This window comes from Epinephelus fuscoguttatus, linkage group LG21 (genome assembly GCF_011397635.1).
Source record: "Epinephelus fuscoguttatus linkage group LG21, E.fuscoguttatus.final_Chr_v1".
NCBI classification, from domain to species: domain Eukaryota; kingdom Metazoa; phylum Chordata; class Actinopteri; order Perciformes; family Serranidae; genus Epinephelus; species Epinephelus fuscoguttatus.
Genome location: NC_064772.1, coordinates 8,538,642 through 8,565,798, shown reverse-complemented (window position 1 = coordinate 8,565,798; position 27,157 = coordinate 8,538,642). Strand labels below are relative to the sequence as shown.

At 41.5% G+C, this 27,157-nt stretch overlaps 2 protein-coding genes across 8 annotated transcripts in view; one reads left to right on the top strand and one right to left on the bottom strand.

Annotated features, from left to right (window-relative positions):
- Positions 1 to 11,226, bottom strand: part of buc (bucky ball) — a 13,170-nt gene extending 1,944 nt beyond the window's left edge. Inside the window, exons 1-6 of one of the 7 annotated variants that reach the window (XM_049565165.1) lie at positions 8,468 to 8,573; positions 8,106 to 8,189; positions 7,882 to 7,907; positions 7,599 to 7,751; positions 1,666 to 3,126; positions 1,436 to 1,537 (exon numbers count right to left, since the gene is read on the bottom strand). In XM_049565165.1, coding sequence (XP_049421122.1) covers positions 1,436 to 1,537; positions 1,666 to 3,126; positions 7,599 to 7,751; positions 7,882 to 7,888 — 1,723 coding nt within the window. In that variant the 5' untranslated portion in view covers positions 7,889 to 7,907; positions 8,106 to 8,189; positions 8,468 to 8,573. The other 6 variants (XM_049565163.1, XM_049565167.1, XM_049565168.1 and 3 more) reach the window with 6 other exon arrangements.
- kbtbd2 (kelch repeat and BTB (POZ) domain containing 2) lies at positions 10,561 to 27,157 on the top strand. The gene is made up of 4 exons (XM_049565161.1): positions 10,561 to 10,718; positions 14,551 to 15,136; positions 21,870 to 22,035; positions 23,464 to 27,157. Exons 2-4 carry the CDS (start codon positions 14,964 to 14,966, stop codon positions 25,021 to 25,023), a joined length of 1,899 nt encoding a protein of 632 aa, XP_049421118.1. The 5' UTR covers positions 10,561 to 10,718; positions 14,551 to 14,963; the 3' UTR covers positions 25,024 to 27,157.

Genomic DNA, 27,157 nt, shown 5'->3' with positions numbered 1-27,157 from the left:
ATTACCCCTCAACAGTGTGAAAGGCTCGTGGGGAACATGCCAGCCAGGATTAGAGCTCTACTACGTGCCAATGGCAGGACTACTAAATATTAATTTGATGATGTGATGGTTTATTTATTTTTTGTTCAGTTTTGAACACATTCTCTGTTATTTGTTGGCTTTGATACCGACAATGTTGAGAACTGACATATTGAAACTGTCAAGAATTTAGTTTTGTTAGTTTTTCTTGTAAACAATAAACAAAAAAATATAATTTGTATTTGTTTGTATCTGTCTAATGCAGCCACACCTTTTGAAACACAAAAAAGATTTTTCCACAAATATTTCATGATAATATTTGAGATTGTGTAAAATTTTAAGGGTGTCCGAAAACTTTTTTCCACCACTGTATACAGCACCACACCACGTCTTGATACCCCTCAGGACAATCAAACAAGTTTAGCCTGGAACATTTTCAAAGTTTTAAAGCGGACAAACACATATTAAATATTGATTATCGCAGCTCACACTTTCTGTCTTTAAATGTTCAACTAAACTTAATGTAATTCTTGCACCCTACCTTGCTGAGAGAGGGGGAGAGAGGCTGAGATATATTGTATTGGAGGAAAAACAAAACAATTTATCAAAATGCTGAAACCTGTTAATTTCAGAAAATGAGAATGCATGTCATCACTACCGCTGCTTTTTGTTTTGTTCTTCTACACCTTTAGTTCACATTGATTCAGTAGTTTGCTAACCATCTCTGTCAAAACTCAGCACTTACTGTTCTTTTTAACACGCATGAACATTTTATGATCATTGTTGTATGTGTGTAAAAATCTTAATAAAAATAACTTCATTCAGATCAGTCTGCAATGTTAACTGTAAGAGTGTCAGGTTAGAGGCTCCACCCAGAGCTTCTTTACAAATTAAATCTTTTGGACAGAAAGAAAACAAACTCAGAAGTAAATATAATGCAGTAGCTACCAAATAAAGGGAGTGATTGTGGATATAGCTTGTGCTCAGTTGGCCTGTTAAGCATTCCATCCATGATTGTAGCATAATGCACACATTTCAACATAGGCCTACTTCTTATTTCAGTTTCCTTTTGTCCTTACAGTTTCTCTATGCTTGATTGCATAGAGTGATCAATAAAGTACTTCTGATTCTGAAATAATCTTTAAAGCAGATGGTGGTTTGGGGCTTTTATACTGTGTAGTGAGCTCCCAACTTCAGGTTGTGTGGTCCATCAGCATTTCACAAACATAAAAGGAGTAAATTAAATTATAAATGTAAGAGCAAAACTGTTCTAACTTGGCTGCCAAATTCTAATTATGTTGCACGGGCTGTTTGGGCAGATTGATGCTTTTTGATCATTTCTGAGTTGCATAATAATTTCCTCTGTTAATTTTGTTGGTGCAGGAGAAGACTGAGATTGTGCGTGACTAAATTCAACCTTGTCGTTGCAGAGGGGTCACTTGTCTCCTCCTGGGAATCATGTCACCATCTCCCCACCTGCCTTGGTCTGACTTGGTCAGGGCCTCTCTGCGGAGTCTGTCTATGAAACAGTTCGTACTTTCAGTAAATATCTCTAACATGGTTAAACAACAAGAGTAAAAAATGTCTGTTAACAGAGCACAGAAAATCATCAAGTCCACCAAAGAAATATTCCTGGCAGAGACTTACCCAGACACTGTTTGCTGCACCGCAGCTCACCGCCAGCCATCTCTACCATCTCATCATCAGCTGGTTCCTGCTTACAAAGATCACGACCCTCCTCCTGGTTCACTGGATCTGAGGGGTCTTTGTATTGGCCTCTCTTATACCGGGATTTTGCAGCAAGTCTTGGCGGAAGAGAATGAGGCTTCCTGGGTGCAGAATGCTTCCTCACAACCACTCTGACTGGCTGCTCACACCCTCTCCCAAAACTGCTTTCCTCCTCAGAGTCCTCTGCTTCCTCTCTGGACACCTTGAAGCTGTGGATTTTGCTCCTTCCCACCCCTTTTGCGAGGCTTTTCCCACAGCAGGCACACATGAATCTCTCTGAACCTGGCGGCCACACTTCTACTTTATCAGCAGTTTGTGGAGACCCAGTTACAACCTCTGCAAGCCTCCTGCCTGTATACACATGTTTAGGGAAAATATCTGCATCGTCCAGATCTGTGGAGAACATCTCATCCCTGGAGGAAAGCTCATCCAGAGACAGACTGAGAACGCTCGTCCGCTCATGAGTGGTCTGCATGGAGAGGTAATTGTAGTAGTAGGGAGCAGCAGAGGGGCAGACGCCGCTGGCTGCAGCACCTCCAGGTGTCGAAACTCTCTCCAAAGGCAGCTTGAGGATCTTGTAGCTTGGATCAGCTTTCTGATGTTCCGTCTTGGAGACTCTGTCGCCACTTTCAGCATCTTTGAGCACCAGAGGACTGGTGGAAGAGGAAAAGCAGGGCAGGACTGGATCCACTCTCTGCCTAAGGAGCTCTTCAGTGTCACATTTGGGAACACTTGCATCAGTCGCTGAGATATTTGACTGGATATCCACAACTTCTGCTTCTTCAGTAGGGAGGAAGTGTTCGTCTTTTGCCGGCTGCTCCAGCTCAGGACACTCTTCATGAACAGAGGAGCTATCCAGAGGCAACTCCTCTTCCAATTCTGCTGACCAGCATCCCGGAGGGCTCAGGACATCTAAGCTTCTCTGGCTGGACTCACCGTCATACACTGCTGTAGTGGAGACACCAAAGATCCCAGCTGGAGACTCCGCATCAGGCACTGAAGGCAGGATATCACCCTGCTCTTCACTCTTCTTCTCTTCTGCTTGAGAAAACATCCCCGAGGTCTGTGAGGCGACACCAGAGTCGAGCTCTCTCTCAGCACCTTGCAGCTCAGTGGCTTGCATTTTTTCCAGGCACTCTCTTAGTTTGATTATGGCATCGTTTGGGTCGGTTTGAGCCTCTGAGCAGGTTGTTTCTCGACGCCCGTAAGGCTGTGAGTAGTGCTGCTGATGGCGAAGCATGTCATTCCAGGCAGGGGCGTAGAAGCGAGGCTCAAACACTCGCCTGTAATCTATCGGATATATCGGGGCATGTGGGAAAACAAACCCAGGAAAGGGCATGTACTGGTGTGGGTGCATGCAGGGACGGCCAAAGTTAAAACCTGGGAGTGTAAACATACAAGTGACATTTCAGGGAATCATTAGTGGTCAACAGTGGTGGAATGTAATGGAGAACAATACATTTTCTCTTACCTATAGTGCTACTCATTAGTCTAGATTGTTTAGGTTTAAATTGCCAAGTGTTGAAGATATTGGTCGTAGAGAAGTCTGACTTCTCTCCAATATAATTGAACTACAGTTGCAATCAAAATTATTCAACCCCCATTGCATATTAGGCTTATTGGCAAAATGTACAATTTTTCAGCAGTTTGCAATAAACAAAGTAGACAAGAACAGTTGAAATAGTTTAATAAAACTAATATTATCATGGTTTTTATCCAAATTCAACACAAAATGCTACTTTTAACCACTACTGCAGTCTCAAAATTATTCAACCCCCTGTTTCAAGCACACCTGGTGCAACTAATCAAGGGCTTCATTAGTTCAGGTGTGCTTGAGACAGAACACATAAATACCTGGACTGGCTAGGGGTTTGTTGAGAGTGACATTTGATTGCATGTTAGAAATATGGCTAAGTCAAAAGAATTGTCCAGAAAGTTCAGAGAAGAAATCATTGCCTTGCACAAACAAGGAAAAGGATACAAAAAGATAGAAAAAGCTCTGAATGTTCCTAGAGATACAGCTGGAAGCATAGTTCGCAAGTTCAAAGTTAAAGGAACAGTGGCTACACTACCTGGACGTGGCAGAAAGAGGAAACTGTCAGCGGCTGCCACCAGATTCCTGAGGAGGCAAGTGGTCAAAAACCCTCGAGTGACTGCAAAACACCTGCGGCAAGACTTGGTGGCAGCAGGCACTGAGGTTTCAGTTTGTACAATAAGGCGCATACTAAACACTGAAGGGCTCCATGCCGCGACTCCAAGACGTACACCACTACTGACCCAAAAGCACAAGAAAAGTCGGCTCCAATATGCTCAAAACCATATAAATAAGCCACAGAAGTTTTGGAATTCTGTTCTGTGGAGCGATGAAACAAAACTGGAACTTTTCGGGCCTATGGAACAGCGGTATGTCTGGAGGAAGAAGAATGAAGCATACGCTGAAAAGAACACCCTGCCTACAGTGAAGCATGGCGGTGGCTCAGTGATGCTCTGGGGCTGCTTTGCTGCCCATGGCACTGGAAACCTGCAGCGTGTGGAGGGCACGATGGATTCAGTCAAGTATCAGGAAATCTTAGGTGAAAACGTCATGCTGTCTGTGAGGAAGCTGAAGCTTGGGCGTCATTGGACCTTCCAACAGAATAATGATCCCAAGCATACCTCAAAGTCCACCAAGGCTTGGTTTCAGAAGAAGAAATGGAAGATTCTAGAGTGGCCGTCACAGTCGCCTGACTTGAACCCCATAGAAAATCTCTGGTGGGATTTGAAGAAGGCGGCTGCAAAACGCACACCCAAGAATATTACTTAACTGGAGGCCATTGCCCATGAGGAATGGGCTAAGATTCCTCAGGAACATTGTCTGAAGCTGGTGTCTGGCTATGCATCACGTTTGCAGCAGGTCATAACAGTAAAAGGGTGCTCTACTAAGTACTGAAGATACTTGTCATGAAGGGGTTGAATAATTTTGAGACTGCAGTAGTCATTAAAAATAGCATTTTGTGTTGAACTTGGATCAAAACCCTTGTAATATTGGTTTCATTGAACTACTTAAACAGTTCTTGTGTAATCTGTTTATTGCAAACAGCTGAGAAATTGTACATTTTGCCAGTAGGCCTAATATGCAATGGGGGTTGAATAATTTGATTGCAACTGTAGTTGGCACTCGATTTGTGGTGCTCAAAAGCACCAAAAAATACATCTGAACAACTCAACAGCAATGTCTCTTTTCAGAAATCATGACCCAGTTACTCAAGATAATCCACAGACCTTGTTTCAAGCAGTTTCATGCAGGAATTGTTTTTTTTCATCCCCAGGTCGTCAAATACCAACACTTTGTCATGTCCCTCACTGTGTGATAGACGCTGATGGTACCCTTTAGCATCTTTATGACAAGCCTTTCAACTAACTCCAATGTAAACCCATCTGTGGCAATACTTGATGCTGAGTGCAAGTGATGTTGTGTATAGAGCGAGAACGTCCGCGTAGGGCAGGAGGAAGGGGAGGTGGATGTGTTGAAACAAAACTAGACTTTCACCAAGTAGACCACAGTTTGTGTCCCATTTGAAGCCAAAAGTCCAAAGTCGAAGTGTTTTAACATAAAGTTAAAGGTCGTTGCCACTGACGTCTCTCATGTGACGTGTTTACATCACATTACGTACGAAACGTATTTATATGAACCCAAAACATGACCATTGTTTTTTTTAAACCTAGCAAAGTAGTTTTGTTGCCTAAAACTAACCACAACTGTTTCACCATATTATAATTACTGTACAGGCAGTGGTTAGCATTGTCGCCTCAGAGGGTTCCTGGTTCAAACTCAGAGAGGGGGGTTCGAAGAGTTTGCATGTTCTTCCCACGTCAGCGTGGGTTTTCTCCAAGTTCTCCAGCTTCCTCCCACAATCCAAAGACATGCAGGCTAGGTTAATTGGTGACTCGAGGGTGTCTCCCGCCCCTTGCCCAGTGTCAGCTGGGATAGGCTCCAGCACCCCCGCAACCTCTGACAGGATAAGCAGTTACAGAAAATGAATGAATGAGTGTGTTTCAACTGTGTGTTACAATGAGGCGCTTGAGGGTGCCCTGTGCATCGCTATCACATGCTAAGGGGTGTGACAAAACGCCCAACAAATGACAACCTGGGAGAAATGCTGCATTCTATTTACCTCAGAAGTTGGAGGTTGGAGCTGAGAATGACGTCACACTCAATACGATTGTGTTTCAGTACAACAAGTCGGAAAACCAAGATATTTTAGAAATACCAGTTCAAGCCAGGTAAGGTAATGCACTACATTGTATTTTGTGCATGCAAAGACTGTAGCAACACGTCCACAGATAGCAGTTGGACCACTGGATTGTGTTTAGTACTAACAAACACAACAGCGTTAACGAATGTTGATGTACGAAGCAGCCATATTAGATTTTTAGGTCACGGTCGGTGAGGAACTCCAACTTTCCCAGTCGGAAATGCCACTTCAGCTGGCTTTACAGTTAAGATTTCCAACTGGGAACACAAAAATTCCGACTTCCAAGTGCAAATGGAACATACTATAAGAACACCTGATACTTTATTATTACTGCCACCCAAAAGAAAAGTTGGTGATAATTGTTGTGTTATAGCATTGTGGCTCAGTTCCAGTGAAAAAAAAATAGAAAAAAAAGAGATGAGCACAGACGCCATAAATCTTAACAACAGCACACACAAAAAAGAAACACATTATCTGTCTACTGAGCTACACCTGCCAACTGTATCACAGAGCAGAAGGAAGCCTTCATCTATGGCCCATATTTCCAACACTCAGCAACTCACACCAAAACAACTGGTGAATGATCAATAGCACAACAGGTGAGAGGAAAAACATGCATTTTTGATTTTGTGATCAACCCGGTCTCACTCTGAAGTCGTCGAAAACTGGCATTTGGTCAGTGACTTTCGGCGTCAGACACCAACAAAGAAACCTGTACTTTCATGTCGGCATGATACATGGCCAGTCGCAGCAGCATCAGGGGAACATGTGGCGAGACAGCCATAAAGGTCAAGGTGGCGAAAGTCCAATGGGGCGGTTTTTCCTAAACCCAACCACATACACATGTAGACAAAATGTAACCACGTGCTTTTGTTGTTGAAGGGAAAAAAAACATCAATTTGCTGTGTTGTACCGGTGTAGTGCGTTTTGGGTTTTTTGGTTGTTGTTTTTTAAAGCGACCTTATGCAAACTGTATGTTTCCTCTGATAACGGAAGTGTATTTTGAAAACAGACAATGTATGTAGCCTAACAGGCAGAAGTTGACACAGCATCCCAAAACATCAACAACCAAGGCACACAGAGTATCTTGCACCTCGTATATCGATGTGGAAAGTCCATGATCAAACATAGGTACACGACGAGGTCGGAGTGAGAATGTGTTGTTGTGGTAAACTGTCCCTTTAAGGTTTTTATTTTATTTTAAAAAGGTACTGGTACTTGTACTTTTCAGTATTTCTATACTCTGCTACTGTATACTTCTACTCCACTACGTTTCAAATGTTGTACTTTTTCCTGCACTACATTTCTTTGACAACTTTGGCTGCTAGACACTTTGCAGGCTCATAAAAATGTTAAATAGAATTAATAAATCAATGTATTATTATAGATTAAGATAATCCTTTACTGATGTATATTTTTTAATGGGACATTCTGCATAATGACTACTTTTACTCTTGGTACTTTATAGTTTATTGTTAATGTATTTGTACTTTTACTTACATCAGGATTTGAATACTTGTAGCAGAGAATTTCTACACTGTGGCATTGTTATATTGTTACTTCTGCACTTCTTCAACCACTGCTCGGTGATTTCAACAACAAAACAAAGTCTGATACCTCCAGGCACACCAAAGTGACCGTATGGGTTGTTCATATGCCAGTGTGTGTTGAAGTAGAAAGGTTGAGAAGGAGGCTGGACAATGAAGAAAGGTCTGGGGTGCTGAGTTCTCTGCTGTCCGTTCCCAAATGTGTTCGGCTGTTTGTTTCCATCTACAGGAAGCAGCGGGTAAAATTAGCCTATCTCCAAGCAAACAGATGATGTTAATGCAAACGACACCTTCACACAGCTAACATGTTATTAAATCAACATTTGGACATGAAATGATGAGGAAATATTTACCGTCCATCTTCTTTCACGTGCTCAACCTGTCAGAAATAAAACACAAACACAGTGATGGAAACAACCAAACGAACGTCCCCCGGCTCCGAAAAATTAGAGGCGAGTTTTACAGTCAAATCTGTCGATAAACAAACAACAGGAGAAAAGTTTTTACTCTCAGCTCCACATTACGGTCTGCTGACTAAAACCGAGGCACCGTCGCTGATTAGTCATATAGGACACACCTGCTGCTGCTGGGAGCCACAGGTAAAGCTAGCTGGAGCTAGGACCCTACAAGGGTGGAAGAATTTGTGGAGGAGAGGGAGCCGCTGCAGGGCGCACAGACAGAGAAAGCGGTCACTTTGGTATCCAGCTGCCTTCAGTCTGTACAGGAAGTCACAAAAACACTCACATCCTGTCAGATCTGATGTCGATTATTAAAGTATTATCAGATTACATATTTAATTATATATATTTGATTTTAACAACATCTTCTGTCCAAGTCGTCATTTAACTTTGGCGCCCACTGCACAGACTGGGCCTACATGGAGAAAAGGGAAAACCTTTTATACACCATAAAGCCATGAATTAAAAAATGTGATCTAACCTAATGCAGTTTCTAATAACTTGGCCACAACTCGGTGACTTTTTTTTTTTCTTCAAGTCAAAGGCATCATACACTGTAGGCCAGCTTGGGTCGCCCAGGGCCCCTTTTGCAAAATGACAGGACACACATGCACATGTATACAGGGGCATTTCTAGGATATCAGGGCATATAAAGCTGAGCCCAGACAAGGCAATTTTTTTATTTTTTATTTTTTATCAACAAGCCCAATGTTGATGTTTTTTATGCATAGGCCTATATATATTAACATTACCAAAAAATCCCAGTACCAATTTATTGTGTGAATTAGAAAATGTTTGGGGGGCCACCCAGCGGGGGCCAGATTTAGCCAGCTGGTCTGCTGGTTGTAGGTTGAGTATTGTTGCTGTAGGCTATTTATGATAGGAATATAGGAGAATATCTGGCAGCCATTTTGATCATTAAAAAAAAAAAAAATCAATACTTTAAAATGCTAATCATACATTAAATGCACAAATTGATATTTTCAATAAATAGGAAACCCTTAAAAAAGATGCTGGGTACGATTACAACAGGATTCCCCAGCATAAAGAACTATATTTGATTCAAAGTAAAAAGCATTTAATTAAGTCATGTATGAACCAGCTGTGCATTTATTATATATATATATATATATGTAACCTAGGTTTATTTGTGAATATTTTGTTGTTTTTTAATGTTTTTTGTATGTTGGACCTAGATACAAAAATTAATATGGCCTTATACATTGGATACATATTTTTTTAAATCAATAAAATATAGAAATGTACAGATGCTGAAGACTACCAAGATTTTTGATTACTGCCATCTGTCATGCCTTCTAGCTAAATAAGAATTTCCATGTTGTAAAAAGTCAGTCCATTTTACATTTTAATCTTTATGTGAGACATTCCATTGATTGTGTTTATTGTTTCACTTTATTTATTTAATTCTATTCTAGTTTAGATATTTGTATATCTTCTCTATATGTGTGTGCAGAGTGAAGGGGCTACAACTTACATTTCATTGTGCAAATCTGTGTTTTAAAATGACAAATATAGGTTAATGAACCCCATAACATTAAAGAATTATTTATGTGTATATATTTAGAGGCCCAAAATAGGCCTCATGGGGTGTCGGTGGCATAGTGGGTAGAGCAGGCGCCCCATGTACAAGGCTGTCACTGCAGCAGCCAGGGTTCAAGCCCAGCCTGTGGCCCCTTGCTGCATGTCATCCCCTCTCTCTCCCCCCTCAAAAACTTACCCGTCCTGTCCATTAAAGGCAAAACGCCTTAGAAAATATCTTTTTTAAAAAAAGTAGGCCTCATAAAACTTAAAAATACACTCTGATGCAGGGGCTGCATTTTTTTTGCACACCTAATATTGATGCACTTGTAAAGCCTAAGAGGTTTCAGGAGCAATTAAACAGTAAGTAGCCTATGTCATGTAAAATGCTTCTCCAGGGGCTATTCACTCTGACTAGAATGCAGAAAAACAGTAATGAATACTTATTGTGGTCCTATTTATAAGCTAGTGTAAAAATATTGTTTAATTAGCAGCTGTGTCAGACTTCTATTGTGAAACAATATTGGTGGAACCCGATTGCCAAGGCACTGCCAAAACATTTGTAAATGGTCTGTGAAGCAGGTGATAACTTACCTTGCTTCCTCGATTAACATAAACTGTATTTTGGTGTGATGATGCTAGCATTACCACGCAAGAGCGGAATACTAACATGTGAATAGGAGACATACTGAATGTGGAAAAACGGACATGTTGTCAAAATTGCACTTATTTTTGTAAAGAAAAAAGAAAAACATTTCGATACTATGTTTCTTTATACGTTATTTTGCAATGGTTTGACAGGTCCAGCCCAGCTGAGATCAAATTGGGCTGTGTGTTGCCATGAACTAAAAGAGTTTGGCACTTCTGATATAAGCATTTTAAAGCAAAAATATATTTTGTCATTTATTTGTTTTTGGAGGAATGTTTCCAGTTGTGTCTCCGTTTGTACGCCAGATGTTGCTGTTCCTCTATGAACCAGGACAGGCCTCTGAGTGTGGGCGCATGCGCAGTATCCTCATTTGGCCTCTGGTCTTTCAGGCGCTTAAGATGCGCTGAAAGGTTGTCCGCTGCTCGGCGCTTCTACACAACTGTTTAATGTCTAAATTCGGCTTGAAGAGCTTACTTGGCACTTTCTGCTGACGAGAAAAGCCATCGCGACGGTTCACTGTGTGCGGAGTCTGTCTACAGTTACTGTAAGGAAGCATGGCTTTTTAATTGTTGGGGTGGTTAACTTGAAAAGTGGCTCTGGCTTACGTTTATTTAGCTCGTTTAGCCTGTTAGCCTGTTAGCTGTGTGTCTGCTAGCCAGCATGACCGCTCTCTAAATTTGGTCGCTGCAGAGGGTTTGTACCTATCATGTCCTTTCTGGAACTGTTTCACAGCTAAACAGAAGATGTTAGACGCGTGACTTTCTAAGTATGTATCACCAGACTGGGGGTTACAGCTACGTTACCCCGGAACTGTGGAGCTCAGGGAAGCTAAAGTTGCTAAGTTGCCGCGAGTGACAATCAAGCAAGTGTCGCTACTTCTGCTAGCGATATATCATTACATCAAGGCTAGCTGATAAGGTGTATCAGTCGGCGTATCAAAGGGGAGAAATGGCTGAACGTCTATTTAGAAACAACGCAACATGGACGATGATGTTAAGGTTTGTCAGGTTAGCTAACCTCAGCGAGTTTTGCAACAGGCCCGCCTGTCTAATGTTTCTTTGCCATGTTTTAGATAGCAGACAGGGTTTGTTTTGGACATGGTGGTTAACGGTAACGTGCTAACGTAGCTAGCCAGACAGCATCGGGCAAGTCCCAAGAAATGGTGACGACCAACACTCATCAAATGTCAGCCGTTACCGTCAGAAGCAAGTAATTAGTTAGCAGGTTTAGAGGGTAAATTGGTCGCAAATAGACTATTAGCTAGCTAGCCAGTTATTAAGCTAGTGCTTTTGAAGTTGATGTATGGAGATGGCCTAACGTTAGGTGAAGGATGTGTCATGTAACGACCAGTGCTCGCAAACATCTACCTATAGTCTGCACGCATTGTTCGTAAACTGCATATCTGACTAGTGGTGGAATGTACATTTACTTTTCATTTGTCTGACAGAATCCTTGAATTACACTGTGTACATTTTGCTGTTGGTACGTATATTACACATAGTGAACTTTATTTCACTGTTTGAATATTTCTTCCACCATTGGAGACTAGACAATGTAATAACATACAAATCTAAAATCAAATGGATGGTAATGTTTTAATATAATAAGTGTCCCTTTATGTGTGACAAGGGCAGTTTTTGAAATCTGGTATCATTAGTGTTTGTATTCATATCCTTAACTTAAGTAAAAATACTAATACCACACAACAAGACACAGGTAAATGTCCTTTTGCAAAACCCTAAATAAAAGTATGTAGCCTGAATATTATCAGTTAAATTATTAAAAATCAAAACATCTGGAAATACGTAGTTATCGCTGGACAGGAAGGGCATAAAAAAACTAATCTGTAAAGTAACTAAAGCTGTTAGACAAATATAGTTCAGTAGAAACTACTGTATATCCCTCTGAGATGTTGTAAAAGTATATAGTGGCATAAAATAGGAACATTTAAGTTAAGTACAAGTAGTTCAAATTTGTTCTTAAGTACTGTTCATGCTAACATGACAGAAATTGAAGATATTCTGAATCTCATGTTAACAGCTGTTGCAGGGCGTGTTAACAGCCAAGGTGTTAAGGCAAATAGATGACACCGGATCAGAGGTCTTCGCGTGTGATCACCGGTATCAGCATTCAACAGATCCGATATAGTGTGGTGGGAGGTGGTTGTAAAATTTACCCTCACACGACTTTGAATTTGAAACAAATATTAAGCTGACAGGTTGATAAAACACAAGGAAAATATTGGGATTTCTTTGTATTTTTCCCTGCTGCTATCTCCACAGTGCTTTGTTGGTCGACAGTAGTAGTTTTATTATTGGTGTTGTGGCTTAGAGCTGCGCAGCTTGAAGGCATTGATGGTAAAAGTGGCTTAATGGCTCTGTGTCGTGGTAACCTGCCAAAAAGCCCAATGTCATTCAGGATGTGAGCAGAGGAGATCAAGTCTTAACAGCCAAAACATTTTGTGTTTGTTTTTTCTGCATGCTTGAGTGAAACATTTTGATGTGGTTCACTCCTTGCCTGTTAATATCTGACCAACTTAATTGCAACACGCTCTCAAAAGCCAGCTGGTTTATCTTATTGATTAGATTTTATCTTTGTGGAATGTAATATCCTCATGTTATCTCATGAAAACAATACTCTTGATTAGAAATTGTCATATAAACAGTGCTGTGTCTTTACTGCAAAGGAGCATACCTGTAGTCAGAAAGAGTATGATTGAATTAAGGTGAAAAATCTGAATTTTGGTCCCAGTATTTAGGGACAGTGTTTACATATGTACAGAAAGTATGAACTAATAATCAACAAACATAACATCAACATAATAAACATGGCAGCAACTTCTTGACCACAAATGCATTATAGTCTGGATTTGTTCTCATGTATAGCCATGCAAAAAAAACACCTGAATCAGAGTAATTTGCAAAATATATGCAAAGATATTCACTATATATATATGTATATATATATATATATATATATATATATATATATGTATGTATGTATGTATGTATGTATGTATGTGTGTGTATATATATATATATATATATATATATATATATATATATATATATATATCATAGCATCACAGCACACAGGAAGATCTGATCCCATTTCCCAAAAGCATCAGAATGCTAAGATGACTGAAGCCCTTGTACTTCCAGTGTGACTTAAGATTATGATAGCCTTATGATGCGTTTGTTATTTTGAAGGAAAACTCTGTTGTGGCACGATATGAAGTTGGGGTGTCTTAAGTAATTAATCAGGTTCTGCACTGTAAAACATAAACCAGTGTATGAATGAAGTAGATTTTTACTTGCTACCCTTGTGAATTAGTCTTAGATACTGTCTTATTGTGTCTAAGGTCAATCAACAGATCGTTGTAGACCTTTTAAAATAGTCATTGCATTCAGACTGTCTTGTTGCCAACTTTTTGCAACATTGCAGTTTGTGGTAGTGAGGGAGGGATGGAGGTATGGTGATGGAAAAGCTGGCAGCAGGTGACCCGTCAAGGGAGGCCAGAATGTTGAAAGTACTGTTCTCTCATTTGAATGGGTTTCAGGATGTGAATGTCATTGTATGTTACAATGATGGATGTTTATATACAACATGGCCAAAGTTTCAAATGAGGTATGTAAAACTGAACCCTAGGAGCAAAAACTTCAGGCTTCGATTTCTTTATATGGTCATCAGGAGAAACACTACTGCAAGTGTAATGTCAGGTAAACATGAAATCTTGGTTGTTAATGTTGTAAATTTCTCCCAGATTTCATATTTCTCTTGGAAGATGTCTGGTTGTGCTTAGAAGCTTTTATTGGTGATTTTAAACAGTAGAAAGTACCTCACATTTTTCCCCAGCTGCATGTACACTGCTACATTTAGCCACATGCTACTGTCAGGGAAACATGTAAACGCTGTGGCCGATAAATTTCTCCCCAAATTCGCATCATATTCCTGCTGGAACATGTCTGGTTGTGTTCAGAAGCTTTTATTGGAATTTGTCACTGTAGAAAGAGTCGCTGTTCTCCACCATAGTCATTCTCCAGTTGCAATGATGGTACACAGACAAGGAGATACAGATGACCTGGAAACACTGACCAGTAAGAGCAGACTGGGCTTTTTCACGAGGCAGGCTTAACGAGGCAGGCTTAACTAGACAGGCGTGAAAATGGAGCGTTTCAGATAGAGGGTGAATACTAGGTGTTCCAACAAAGACAATATGAGGATAATAACCATTAAAACTTGTTGTATTAGAAACCCATAATATAAGTATGAACCTGAAAATAAGCAACATGGGTCCTCTTTAAACTATTTTTTCTGTACTGATAGTTTCCATGGATTCTAGACTCATCACTGCTCTTTTTGTTTGTGTTTTTCAGACAAGCACTGATGTAGCAGTGTTGAGACAGTTGTGGTGCTCTCCCTCTACCTCCGGTCCCCAGTGCCTCACTGCATGACCTCAGACAACCGAGAGATCCACGAGGGGAAGCAGCCCCTTGCTCACCCAGGACCCTTTCCTCTGGACTCCTTCCTCTGGACTCCTGACTGCAGCCCTCAGTAGCCATCGCATCTTTAAACTCATCTCCAGCAGAAGAAACAGCAGGAGTTTTTTCCTCACAGGAACTGAACACCTCCACTTGGGTCAGTGGAGGTGTTGAAGAGCTGCCCCCCCCCTCTCTCCTGAATATCCTCTTTAAGAGTTTTTTTTTTTTTTTTCTCCTGGTTGGCTTGAGTCCGGTTCTGCCGGCCGTGTGACTTTTCAAAACTGGGGCGCGATTCATGGGATGCAACCATGTCGGATCTCAGTGAGCGCAGGCCGGTCAACACGGACTACGCTGTCTCCTTGCTGGAGCAGCTTAAGTTCTTTTACGAACAGAAATTACTGACTGACGTTGTGCTGCTGGTGGAGGACACGGAGTTCCCATGTCACAAGATGGTCCTGGCCACATGTAGCTCCTATTTCAGGTGAGCGCTGCGGGTGTGGAATAACTCATGTTGTATGTTGGAGATTTCAGTTTTAAACAAACTCAAGCTGATTGTGACTGTGCTTTGTGTGGCCTAGCTCTGTTGAATTTGTCTTCTACAGTTTCAGTGAATAATGCACAAGACAACGTTGGGCTTTTGTGTGTAAAGACAGCAATTTTTCCCCTCAGTTTCATTGTAATGAGGTGTAGGTGCAGTATGCTGTCATTATGTAGCGTGGTTGTTATGTCTGTAAGTGCTCACCTCCTACAGTTACAATGAATAATGCACCACATTGTAGAGCAAGTGTACATGGAGGATGGAAAACAAGGGGATGGTGTTTCCTTGAAAGCTGGGGCTCGAGTTGCCCCCTCTGCGCCAGTTATTCTGTCTCTGATATGTTTCTCATGGAACAAATGAAGCAATTTTTAACCTGTAGTTCTACAGACGTATCCCTCAAGGCCCTCAGGAGGCCTCCTTTGTACGCACAACATTGCATAATGAAGTGTGTGCACTGCAGTGAATATGACAGAGCAGCAGCCTCAGCTCTGGGAAGAGTCCATCTGTACTTGACAGGAGCTCATGCTGCATTTGAACATGCTGTCTCTGTCTCCCCCCTCCTTCCCTCCTTCCCTCTTTCACTGTACACTCACACACGCATTCCAAGAAAAGGTCCCGACAACTTGATGCCTCTCTCACACCCACCTCTCTGCAATCTTCCCCACTGTTTCCCACACACTCGTTATCTGGTGCGAACATGCAAAGCATTTCCCCTGCAGGGTTCAGAGGTGTCGCAGCGCTTCCTCTAAACTGCTACTCCTTCCTTTTTCTTTCTCTGTGCTGCTGCCTCTCCTTACACCTCCCCTCTCCTCGCGACACCTCGCTTCAGAGAGACAGGGGGGGGACTCTGGAGAGAGCTTGTGTTTGGAGGGGAAAGTCTGGTCACGTAGGTCTTGGTGAGAGATGGAGAGAAAGGAGAAGAAAGAGGAAAAGGAGGGAGGGGATGCAGGGGTATGCCTGCAGGGTTGCGTAATACAGCCTGGCAGGTTTTGCCCCTGCTGCGAGTAACACACAGTCACACACACCCAAGAACCTCGCATAAGAGGGCAGAGTTGTTTAGCAGACCAATTACTGTAAAATATTACAGTTGCAAGTGGGTTAGTTTTGAGATAAACTCATCTGTCTGCTATCTTATTTATAAAATCTTTAAAATGTCAGAAAATTTTGAAAAAGAGCTTTACAGTTCACCCCTAAATCATAAAATACATAATTTTCCTCTTGCTTGTGGTATGTTTTTTTATCAACAGTTTTGGTGTGAGTTGCCCAGTGTTGGAGATATCAGCCATAGAGATGTCTGTCTTCTCTCCAGTATAATGGAACTAGATGGCACTCACGGCACTCAATCTAAGAGCGCACCTAGGGGAGACCACCAAGTCCAGACAGGAGGTAGCAGCAACGCAAAAAGTGCGAAAAGCTGGGAAGCCACAAGTGGGAGTCCATGGCCAGCTCCCCTGGGTTTGGGTACACCGCAGCAGAGATAACAGAGCTCCACAGAATTGCAGGGTTCCCAAAGGAGATAGAAGTGCCCGGAGTCCAGGAAGCTGTCCACAAAGCTCCATCGGCTTCCCAGCGAGCTGAAATTATAGTTGCAGCGCTGAGACATCTCTATGGCCGATATCTCCAACACTTAGCAACTCGCACCAGAACAATCTAGGTTGATAGATAGCACCACAGGTACGAGAAAATAGGTATTTTTGATTTTGTGGCAAACTGTCCCTTAAAGGGCGGCTTCTTTTTTCTGATTAATTGGTTTGTCTACAGAATGTTAGGAAATAATTAAAATTGCCCATCACAATTTCCCAAAGCCCAAGATGACGTCTACAATGTCATATTTGGTTTGACTGACACTTAAAAACACAGTGATATTCAATTTATTATACTATAAAGTGATAGTGCGCCCAAAAACGAAAATTCAGCCATTATCTACTCACCCATATGCTGATGGAGGCTCAGGTGGAGTTTTAGAGTCCTCACAACACTTGTGGAGATCCCAGGGGAGAGGGGGTAGCAACACAACTCCACCTAACAGAGGCTTATGGCGCCCCAGATTCAAACGTCCAAAAACACATAATTGAAACCACAAAATACCGACATAAAAAGTTGTTTGGAAAAACGTCATTTGAACTCTGGTTTTTAGCCTCATTATAGCCTGCAGCTCTAACTGCCTCTCTGTGCACTGTGTTCACATGTGTGCACTTGTGCGCGACACTAGCGAAAGCATGTGAACATGCATGAAAGCGGTGCCCATGTCTCACGGTCTCGCACACATTGTTTTTCCAAACAACTTTTGTGTTGGGGCTTCAGGACACTTGGATCACTACAGACGAGCAGTATGGAGATATTTTGTGGTTTCAATTATGTGTTTCTGGACGTTTGAATCTGGGGCGCCATAAGCCTCCATTAGGTGGCTCCATTAGTTTTGTGAGGACTCTAAAACTTCACCTGAGCCTCCATTGGCATACGGGTGAGTAGATAATGGGTGAATTTTCATGTTGGGTGCACTATCCCTTTTAAGACAATAAAAATCAGCAAAACATAACATTTTGAAAATTGGAGTAATGTAAATGTAAAGTCAATGTTCAACATTTTTTCTTTAAAACACTCCTTAAAGGATTAATTGATTTTCTAACTTTTCACAAGACAATATTCTGTAAATCCATTAATCAATTAATTCACTAATCACTCTAATCGTTTTGTGTGACCATCAAACCTAAGGTAATTGATTTATTAATAATATGCAGTAATATTAAAAACAAAATGGCAGTAAATACTCACATTTCAGGAGCTGGAAGCAGCAAATCTTTGTAATGTTTCCTCGACAGAAGGGCTTAAATGAATAATTGATCAATAAAATCTGTCTCAATGAAGACATTTGATAATAGACTGAATGTTTCAGCATTATTTTTCCTTCCCTTGGAACTGTTTATACGAAAAAGTATTTGGCACAAGTGATGTGTGTACATTCCTCCACAGCCATTGTGTCTTCTATGGAATAAACAGAAAAATAACTGCATAGTTAACATTTGCTTGTATATGATGCCACTGACTGAGACTCAAACTTGGAAAGTCTAAACACAAACAACATATAAAACAGTAACACTTGCTGTGTGTCTGACATGTTATCTCTGACAAGTGCAGCACAGAAGCATCACTGCAGTTACGAGCGTTTGGCACCAAAGACATTGCCATAATAAATGCAAATTACCGGTTCAAGCCAATAACAGGTCCACAGATGCACAAAATGTGAGAAATTGATGCAGTGAAAGAGGTTAAAGAGGCTCTGACTCATTCTGATGAATGACAACGTGGAAGTGTAGGCAGCTTGCCGAGGCTGCAGCAGAGAGAGGCCCAGCTGGAGCCACACTGTGCACAGTCAGCCCACCAGCCAGGTGTTGATTCTCACTTTTTGTCATTCAGTATGAGGAAACTGGGTTGGTGGACACGCTAATCAGTGTACAACAACTGTTTGTGCTAACATCTGCTCCAGACAAACCAGCCGTGTTCAATCCTGCTCTTTGAGACCAGGAAAGCTTCTGGTTTTGTACACTATGATGGAGAAAAACAAAAATTATCTCTGAGCCAGTACGCCTGTAAATAATGTGCTGAATCAGATAAATAGTTTCTAAATAAGATAAAATCAATAGTAATGTGGAAATGATGACCAAGCAGGCTTCAGTTCACACTAATAAGTTACCCTTTATTTTATCATTTAAATGTAATGTGGCTTTTAAGCTGGAATAATTGTCAGACTTTTGACAATAGTTTTGAGCTTCTCAAACATAAATATGACAGTTTTTCTGCTTCTGTGATACTGACTTGAATATCTTTGGGTTTTGGACTTGTCACTCATTTTATTAACTAAGCGCAAGGTACTCAATTGTCAAGGAAATAACCTGCACATGAATCAGTAATGAAAATAAGTGTTACAGGGTTTCCATGGTCATGAAATTCCTGGAAAAGGTCTTAAATTAGAAAAACTGTTTCTCAGGCTTGGAATTGGTTTGGAATGACAGAATGTTGTGGTAAAATGTTTAATGAAATACATTCTAGTGTTGCACGATATACCGGTACTAAAATAGTACCGTGGTACTAGAGTATTCCAAACGGTACTATACTGCATTTGGAAAATACCAGTACTGTTTAAATTGATTCAAGTCATTCATTTATTTAATTCATTTATGCACACAAACGCCTTCCTTGTTCCTATTGGAGCACATATTGCGCAAGTGGTGTGTATGACAACACCTGTATCAACATTCGCAGCTGGCGTACGTGAAAAAAGACAAGAGAAAGTCTGCCTCGCAAAGGGAGACAACACGAGACAACACCAACTTGGTGAAACATTTGAGCAACCAAACCACGACGTCCGTACCGAGGTACTTACCGAACCATGATTTTTTGGTACCGTTACACCCCAACTATTTATTGTTCTAAAGGTTTGTAGCCAAAAGGACTTTTCCTTAGGAAAAGTACCAAAGAGTATCGAAAAGTATCGAAATTCATATTGGTGTGGGTACCGAAACAAAGATTTTGGTAATGTGACAACACTAATACATTCTTTGCATCACCAATTTAAAATCTAGTGCTGCGCTGCTTGACTGTTGAAATGTCACTAGTGTCACATTATAAAACATTGACCAGACTGGCATTGCATCATCAGAAGGGCCACGCCTCCTTTTTGTGGAAAGAAAGGAGAGAAACAGGAGAAAGGCAAAAAGCTGTTTTGTAGAAGGTTAACTAAGGCTTTCATACATAGATCTGACGTGTAGAAGATACTGAATGTTACTGTCACTGTTACACTGTCTGCGTGGTAAATCACTATTTTCTATCAATATCGAGTATGTTATCATGATTATTCATTGTGTTTAGAAACAAAATATTTTTGTTGCACTTTCACAATTAAATCAACAGTTAGATTTGTTGCTTTGCGGTGTAGACACGTCTCATGCACTCTTTGCATGTGGTTTGATCTCCCCTATGCCCAAACTGCACATGACGATGGTTGAGGAAGGATGAGCCCGTCTGCAGTTGCAACATTCAGGAACGTTTTCCCAGGCTGCTGCTGCAGGGTGTATGCGTTGCAGCTTGACAACTCTTAGTTTAGGAAGCGCTTCATTTGATACCCAGAAGAGATTTCTGTGAGCTGAGCATGCATTTTAATTGTCAATATTACAGTCGATCATGATCATTTAATTGCAGGAAGCCAAATTCACAATTGTGAGTAATACTCAATTAATTGTGCAGCCCTAGTTACTACTAATGGATGGCTAATGTTAGATTTAATGAGAGACTGATGCAGTATAGTCATACAGTGCAGTAACATCAGACTGCTGTTTCCAGTTAAATCGCAGCTTGTAGATCAAACAGCTGGTTGTTAACAGGTTGGTTATTTATAGAAAACGCATTGCCTAATGAGGCCTGGTGATTCAACCAAATCTACACATTAAGTTAAAATAACCAGGTATAGTGATCCGGACATCTGTACATGTATAGACAGCTCGTTGGCGACGGGAATGTCTAACAAGTGAATAAAGTTAGCAAGTCTTAGCAGTTTGCTTACCAGTAAATGCCTGGGAAGTGTGTGTATACAATAATGTGTGGCTATATTTCTATATAGTAAAAGTAGAGTAGTAAAGTCATGGAAATGGGGTACAATTTTATGGAAAAGTTTGGAAAATGAATTTGTAAAAATGTGTGGGACCCCTGGAGTTACCAGCTGTCCTACTAGTTTTTTAAATGATACCAAGAATACATCACAATATTCTGATAACCCAAATCCCGGAAAACATCTGGTATCATATCACCATATCAGCATTATGTAGATCCACTCATAACTAGATCAGGTTAGTAACATTTAGTTCACAGCACTACATGGGGAATGCATTCCAGCAGCAGCCAATTACAGGTACCCTGATTGTGGTTGGTAACTTTGACTGTTTTTACAGCCACTTTGGCGAGAGGCCAGCTATCATTAGGAGGTTCTGTTTATTTAAAAGAAAAACTGGATAGCAAAACAGCAGACCTGTAGACTAAATTTGGAGTTTTATCACCAACTGCACATTTAAAAGGTTGTCCTCTCTTTGTTGGTAACAGAAAGTTGACTAGGAGCCCCACATATTTGTAGATGTTAGGGAAAATGAATTTGATACAAATAAAATGGAAATTTAGTTTACTTTGAAAAAAATATTCATTTACACTGCCATGTTAATATCTCCTGGAAGAGATGTGTTGTGGAACAAATAAGCAAGACTTGTCATTCAGAAAAAAAGACTTTTCATGTCTGTGAGCAGCTTGCATTAGCTTTTTGCTGTTGGAGTTATTGCATTAATTTAGTTTGTCACTAAATTTGCATCACTTGCTTTTATCTCATCACTGCTGCACAAAAACATATCTGAAGTGATGTTACAGGTGCCATGGATCCAGTTTCACTTGCAGACACCGGTTTGTATTTGCAGCACAGTAGAAATCTGACTTGATTAATTGGTGCTAAAACATATTACAGCACAGTCAGACAATGCAGGCCAGAGCTGAACCTTAAGCTGTTTTCAGCAGCTGATAAAAATCTCTTATCTTCATGGACACACTCTTAATCAGTGTGAGATCTTGCAGTACACTTCCTCATTCAGTATCTTTTGTGCTCACATGTTGAGTCACCAATGTCGTCTTGTTCCTGCAGAGCAATGTTCATGAGTGGCCTCAGTGAGAGCAAACAGACCCACGTCCACCTGAGGAACGTGGACCCGGCCACGCTGCAGATCATCATCACGTATGCCTACACGGGCAACCTGGCCATCAGCGACAGCACTGTGGAGCCACTCTACGAGACTGCCTGCTTCCTACAGGTCAGTGCAAAGACTTGTTGTCCATTTTTACTGCATCTTGCGACACACAGAGTTTTGCCTGTTTACGTTCAGCTCTGTGTGTTGATCCCAAACCGCCTAGCCAACAGTTTGCAAAGCTAGTGTAGAGATGCATGCCCAAAAGAATAGCCCACATTTCTGGTTGAAGGGAGAAACGCATCTACTTTCATACATTATGAAAGACTTGTATGTCAGCAAGTTTTATAATGTGTACACATATCACTGTGTCGACCTTTTTGAGAAGGTGGTTGAAGGAATGAAACAGGGAGACTGTGTTCAGATGACCACAGGTGAAAAAACTTTCAGAAAGCCCTATTTTGACGAAAAGACACAAAATGGCAAACACAGCTCCAGCCATTCCACTTTTGCGTATTTTGACATAAATGATTTGATAAGGCACATTAACTGTACTTTGCAGGCTTGCATGTCAAACAGGAATATCAGTGGAATATTCATTTTTATTAGCTATGGTAACATCTTAGTAGGAATGTTATCTTTTTTGAAAATTGGAGAAAAATCTGAATATTTTGTGCATGTAAACTTTGTCACTGTTGCACTGGGGGACATTATTCCCTCATTACCATTAACACACACTGTAGTTTCATTTGACTCAATCCCTCATACACCATCATGCTGCAACAAATACTCTCTAGAGCTGCAAATGTGAAGTCATCTGCTGCTGAAAATAGTTACTAACAAATGCAATGTTTCCTCCTGATTGTCTGCTAATAACTACTACCACTAGATCACAGCTATTAAAGCAAATTACAGAGCTTTTAAAAAATTGAATTGGAAAAGTATTGAGAGATGGACTAAAGCATACATATAGCATGCTTTTAAATTCTAATATTATCTCATCAGTGTCATCTGTAACTGTTAGAGTGCTTAATAAAAACATGGTTTGTCTATTTATCTCAAGGCAATTGAACTGAACGCAACTGGACTTGGTTTTGTCTTAGAAGACGTTTCACCTCTTATCCAAGAGGCTTCATCAGTGACATCATTGGCCTTGTGAAGAGGTTAAATACCTGGGTTGTTTCCACACCAGTTTGTCAGACTAGTTCCAGCCTAGTCAGACAAGCATGAACTGATGAAGCCTCTTGGATAAGAGGTGAAACGTCTTCTAAGACAAAACCAAGTCCAGTTGCGTTCGATTCAGTTGCCTTGAGATAACTATCACCTGGATGAATGAGAATATCCACAGGCTTTGTCTATTTAGTTTGTCTCTTTACATCTACTCATTTACATCTTTAAACAGCTTTGGTTGTGTAAATTTACACAAGTGACAAACATAAATATGTATCTACATACTGTTGGTGTTGTTCCACTTTTGTTACTATGTCCTTTGATGCAAAGAGGGATGTTTTTCTCTGACAGACCTCTGACTCTAATCTCTTGTCCTCTGTTCAGGTGGAGGACGTCTTGCTGCAGTGCAGAGACTACCTTGTGAAGAAGATAAACGCTGAGAACTGTGTCCGCATGCTGAGCATCGGCGACATGTTCAGCTGCAGTGAGCTAAAGCAGAGCGCAAAGCGCATGGTGGAGCACAAGTTCCCCATGGTGTACAGGCAGGAGGCCTTCCTTCAGCTCTCTCACGAGCTGTTGATAGACGTCCTGAGCAGCGACAACCTCAACGTGGAGAAGGAGGAGACGGTGCGTGAGGCAGCCATGCTGTGGTTGGAGTATAACATGGAGGCACGTTCGCAACACCTGTCCTCTGTGCTAAGTCAGATCCGCATCGATGCGCTGTCTGAGGTGACACAGCGCGCCTGGTTCCAGGGTCTGCCACCCAACGACAAGTCTGTGGTGGTGCAGGGTCTCTACAAGTCCATGCCCAAGTTCTTCAAACCTCGGTTAGGCATGACGAAAGAGGAGATGCTGATCTTTATGGAGGCCATGTCAGAAACGCAGGGTGATGGATATGTGATGTCTGGGTCCTTACCTACCACAGTAGTGTGTTACAGCCCGCAGGCGGAGAAAGTATACAAACTTAACAACCCACCAGGAGACCTGCAGAAGGTGGGAACCCTCGTTACACCAGACAACGATGTGTTCATCGCTGGTGGACAGATCCCTCTCAAAAACTCAATCACTAACCATGGAAAGAGTGGAAAGTTACAGGCGGTCTTCCGCTCCGTTGATAGCTTCTTCTGGTTTGACGCCCAGCAGAATGCCTGGGTACCCAAAACCCCCATGCTTTGTGCCCGAATCAAGCCCTCGCTGGTCTACTGCGAGGGCTACATCTATGCAATCGGGGGAGATAACGTTGGCGGCGAGCTGAACAAGCGCACGGTGGAGCGCTACGACTGCGAGAAGGATGAGTGGAGCATGATGAGCCCTCTGCCCTTCGCCTGGAACTGGAGCACCTCTGTGGTGGCGCACGACTGCATCTACGTGATGACCCATGACCTGATGTACTGCTACTTCCCCCGGGCTGACACCTGGGTGGAGATGGCCATGCGCAAGACAAGCCGCTGCTTCGCCTCTGCCGCTGCTTTTGGTGACCTCATTTTCTACATCGGCGGCCTCCACGTGGTCAGCAACTCTGGCATCCGCTTACCTACGAGCACCATCGACGGCTCTTCAGTCACTGTGGAGATCTATGACGTCAACAAGAACGAGTGGCGCCAGGCCGCCAACATCCCCGCCAAGCGTTACTCGGACCCATGCGTGCGGGCAGTGGTGCTGCTTAACTCACTGTGCATTTTCATGCGTGAAACCCACATGAACGAGCGAGCCAAGTACGCTATCTATCAGTACGACATGGAGCTGGACCGCTGGTACCTGCGGCAGCCTGTGTCCGAACGCGTGCTCTGGGATCTGGGCAAGGACTTCCGTTGTGCAGTGGGGAAGCTGTACCCCTCCTGCCTGGAGGAGTCCCCCTGGAAACCCCCAACCTACCTCTTCTCCCCCGACGGAGCCGAGGAGTTTGAGGTGGATGGGGAGCTGGTGACCCTCCCTCACGTATAGCTCTTATCCTCCCCTCCCCTACCTCGCTGACTGAACCAGGAATCTGTAATGCAGAGGGACAAACATGAAGGGGGGGCAGTTCGGTTCTTTAAGATATGAAAGGGTTTGACGTTCTTTGTTTCGTGGAGGGATCTCTGGACTTTGGAGGCTTGCATTCGCTCTAGCTGTTGCTGATGAACAGTGCAGTCCAAAACATGTTCGAAAAGACGCCCCTCAAAAATACTAGTAATCTGAATTTTTTTTTTTCTTATTTTGTCAGTTGTGACATCTGTTAGATATTATTACAAGTCTGTCATACTGTTTCTACAATGTGATAATCTAAACGTCGACTGATTTTGTGATGATGAGGATGATGATGCACTTAACTGGTAAACCTTCTCGGAATGACAATGGCAACTGTACCAAAATCCCCCAGCCCCCCCTCCTCCGATCATGGCTTCCCTCTCTTCCCCCTCCTCTCCTCTTTTTCTCTTCTCTCACCACTGATAAAGGAATACTCAGAAGAAAATCATTTGAGTATAAAACATCACCTGAGGCTTTAAAGACTAGCTTAAAAGTTATGAGCTTGCTCCTTTGTGGAACGCAGGAGTTGTAGTCAGCCTGGACTCAATAAAGACTCGGTATCAAAATGCTCCATAGAAACCTCTCATAGCACTCATGTAGCAGTTTCTGCAGCATGAGTGCTATGAGAAGTTTGTATGCATGTTTTGATGTTGAGCTTGATGATATATATATTGACCCTGGAAATTGTGGTTTGACAAGTACATTTGGTCAAAGGGTCCAATTATTTTACTTTCAGCCACATCTCGTGGCCTTCAGTGAATACACTTTGCTTAGTTTTTAGGGAAATGGTTTAGTGGTTGTCACGTGACAAACTCCATCTGTTAACTTTTAAATGGCCAAGAGAAATGTCGGAAAGGTCCAGAAAATTTCTAGTAAATGGACTTGGTGCTTTTGTCAAACTACTGATAAATAATCCATAATGAAACTTTAAGCTGAATTATTGTCACATGATAATTAAACCATCTCTCTGACAAGTGAGAAAACTCGATCTACTGAAGCCACGTTGTGGTTTAAAGTTCTGGAAAGTTACTGGCAATTGGACGTTGTTCTGAGAACGTTTTGTCAAATGTTTTGATAAATTTTGATCAGGGCTGTTTCTACAGATAATTTGCATTTATAATCAATCTGTTCACTATTTTTCAAATTGATTGATATATCTTGTAGGCTACGAAATGTCAAAAAATGCCCTCCACAAGTTTCCAGAGCTCAAAGCTTATATTTTTAAATAGCTTGACCTTTCTAACCAGCAGTCCAGAATTCAAGAAGTTTTAAATTTACAAAATTGTTAAACAAATCCTTACATTGAGAAGCCCGAACTAGAGAATGTTTTGCTTGAGAAATGGCTGCATGGATGCAGTATGACTGGTGTGCCGCAGCAGAGCACATCCCTGTATAGTCAACTGAAGCTGCTTCACTGACTGCGCAAGTCAAGCTTGCCAGCGCAGGCATAGAGCTGCTCAACACACTGCTCGAAGCTGTTATCACATGACAGATTTGTGTAAAAAAAAAAACAAGTACAATCTGTTTAAACATTATCACACCTCATTGTACCAGATCGATGCATCCTGTAGTTAAAATGATCCAGTTTATTGCTTCAGTACCCCTTATGATGCTTCCTAACCCTCAATATGCACACAGTGAAGCTGGTACGGCAGGTTTAAAAAAAATAATAATAATAAGAAAAAAAAAACGCGCTCCACTTACATGACGTGTTGTGTATTTTGGCCATCACATGTAGAGCTGAAACAACTAGATTGGTGTAAGGACAAAAAATTGGTGATAATTTTGGTAAGTGGTTTATTTGATTTGAACTAAGGTTACTAATTGAGCTATTACGACTACATTTTATAGATTAAACAGTCAATAATGAAAATAAGTGTTAGTTAGAGCGCTACTTAAACGATTCTGTCTATTAACTTATCCTTGTAGCACAAGTTTATAGACATCTTGCTGTGGTTTTGGGTTTCCATTTGAATCCAGGCTAAATACAATTACCGTCCTCCACAAATGAGCAAAATATAAACATTTCAGAGCCACATCTCAAAGCTTACAAGTATTTGCTAGATTTTTT